Source organism: Amphimedon queenslandica, unplaced genomic scaffold (genome assembly GCF_000090795.2).
Source record: "Amphimedon queenslandica unplaced genomic scaffold, v1.1 AMPQUscaffold_12417, whole genome shotgun sequence".
Lineage (NCBI taxonomy): Eukaryota > Metazoa > Porifera > Demospongiae > Haplosclerida > Niphatidae > Amphimedon > Amphimedon queenslandica.
This window is the reverse complement of record NW_003547346.1, coordinates 2,621-4,140: the sequence shown is the minus strand read 5'-3', so window position 1 is coordinate 4,140 and position 1,520 is coordinate 2,621. Positions and strand designations below refer to the sequence as shown.

Below are 1,520 nucleotides of genomic sequence, written 5' to 3'. Positions count from 1 at the left end.
TAGACACAACTGAAGGATACCATCAGGTTGATTGTACTTGAATATGACAAATGGTCCATCTTGTTCAGCTTTAGAATGTTTGTTCTCTAAATACTAAAATTCCAATAAATGGCATTCTTCAAAAATTAATTACATTACATACTTGCTGAAGGACTTCTAAATCTCTAACAACAGAAAATGTAGTCATCCATTGATTAACTTCTTTCTTTTTATGATACATCATTCCAGTGTACAGTAGAGTGACTCCTGTATAACAATTATAAATTAAAACATAATAACTGTGACATATACCTTTGTCTTCATTTGGTTTTTGTTTCACTTCATCTTCAGTTGATTCATTGCTAACATTAGATGCACCTAATAATACAAAACCTCATTATGAATGTACTTAATAAAATATACAATGCATACATACCAGAAGTAGACTCAACGTCTTGTACTTTTTGATTAGAGTCATCAGTTACTGATTCTATTATGAAAATGAAACTTTATACAACACAATTACAGTCACACATACCTTGAGATAGTCCAGTATTTATTGTTGAGGCAGTTCTCTCACTAGTCTCTCCTGCTCCATTACCACTATCATTATGTGTGTCATCAGTTGATCCTATTGTTGTACATTATTAATAATAAAAAACCATTTCCATCATACATGTACCTTCAGGTGGTGTCTCATAACCTTCCTCACTCTCACTGTCACTAGGAGTGTCTCCATTACTCATCTCAGCTACAATACCCATACAACAGAACTGCTCACGCTTTATTGATCCGTATCTTTTCCCAACTCTAAAAGATCCTCCTTCAACTATACTGAACTGGTAAGCATTGGGAGACTTCAGTGGAGCTCTCACAAACTTGAGGCAACCAGTCTGACTAGTGTTCTTTAGATCCACACAATGTTGTAGCTCTATTACCAGTGGTTTTAATAGTGCCTTAGATACTGATATTGCATATACTGCACTCACTAGCACAGTACCTTTGGGTACCTTGAAATTACCACCAGCTAGTGCAGTAACAGCTACTTCAGTATCCTTGGACACTGCTCCTTGAGGACACTCTAATTTGAATCCATATTTCTCCCACTGAAGTGAGTGAGACCTGTCTCCTTGTAGGATAAAGAACTTCTGTCCAGCTATAATGACACTAGAGTCTAGTGAATCTGAACAATACAGAAACATCATGCACACACAATCATTCACATGTGTACATGTACATGTACATGAATAATTTACCCATTGAAGGGATCAGGTAATTAAATTGTAGTCCAATGGAACTAGTCTCTTTGATAGGTTGCTTGAGGACCCTCTCTTGTCTTTCCTTCACTAGTTTGGCTATGTACAACTCCTTTTCTTTAAGGTCTATAAATTAATAGAATATTAATAATAATTATTGATTGATGATGATACACTAACCAGTAATGATCTGTTTCTCATTCTGTGATTGTTCCTCTACTTGTGATGTCAGTTTGGCTATAACTTTGTCTTTCTCTGAAATGTCAGTTTTAAGATTTTGATTGT

The 1,520-nt window shown here is 35.2% G+C and overlaps 1 protein-coding gene across 1 annotated transcript in view; it reads right to left on the bottom strand.

The window, feature by feature from the left end:
• LOC100637102 (palmitoyltransferase AKR1-like) overlaps window positions 1–1,262 on the bottom strand; it is a 7,234-nt gene extending 5,972 nt beyond the window's left edge. The window contains exons 1-7 of the mRNA XM_020004081.1: window positions 1,236–1,262; window positions 662–1,162; window positions 518–610; window positions 416–469; window positions 292–357; window positions 143–246; window positions 6–93 (exon numbers count right to left, since the gene is read on the bottom strand). Of these exons, the coding sequence (XP_019859640.1) occupies window positions 6–93; window positions 143–246; window positions 292–357; window positions 416–469; window positions 518–610; window positions 662–1,162; window positions 1,236–1,239 (910 nt within the window). The 5' untranslated portion in view covers window positions 1,240–1,262. The remainder of the gene's footprint in view (window positions 1–5; window positions 94–142; window positions 247–291; window positions 358–415; window positions 470–517; window positions 611–661; window positions 1,163–1,235) is intronic.
• Between the last annotated feature and the right edge of the window lie 258 nt (window positions 1,263–1,520).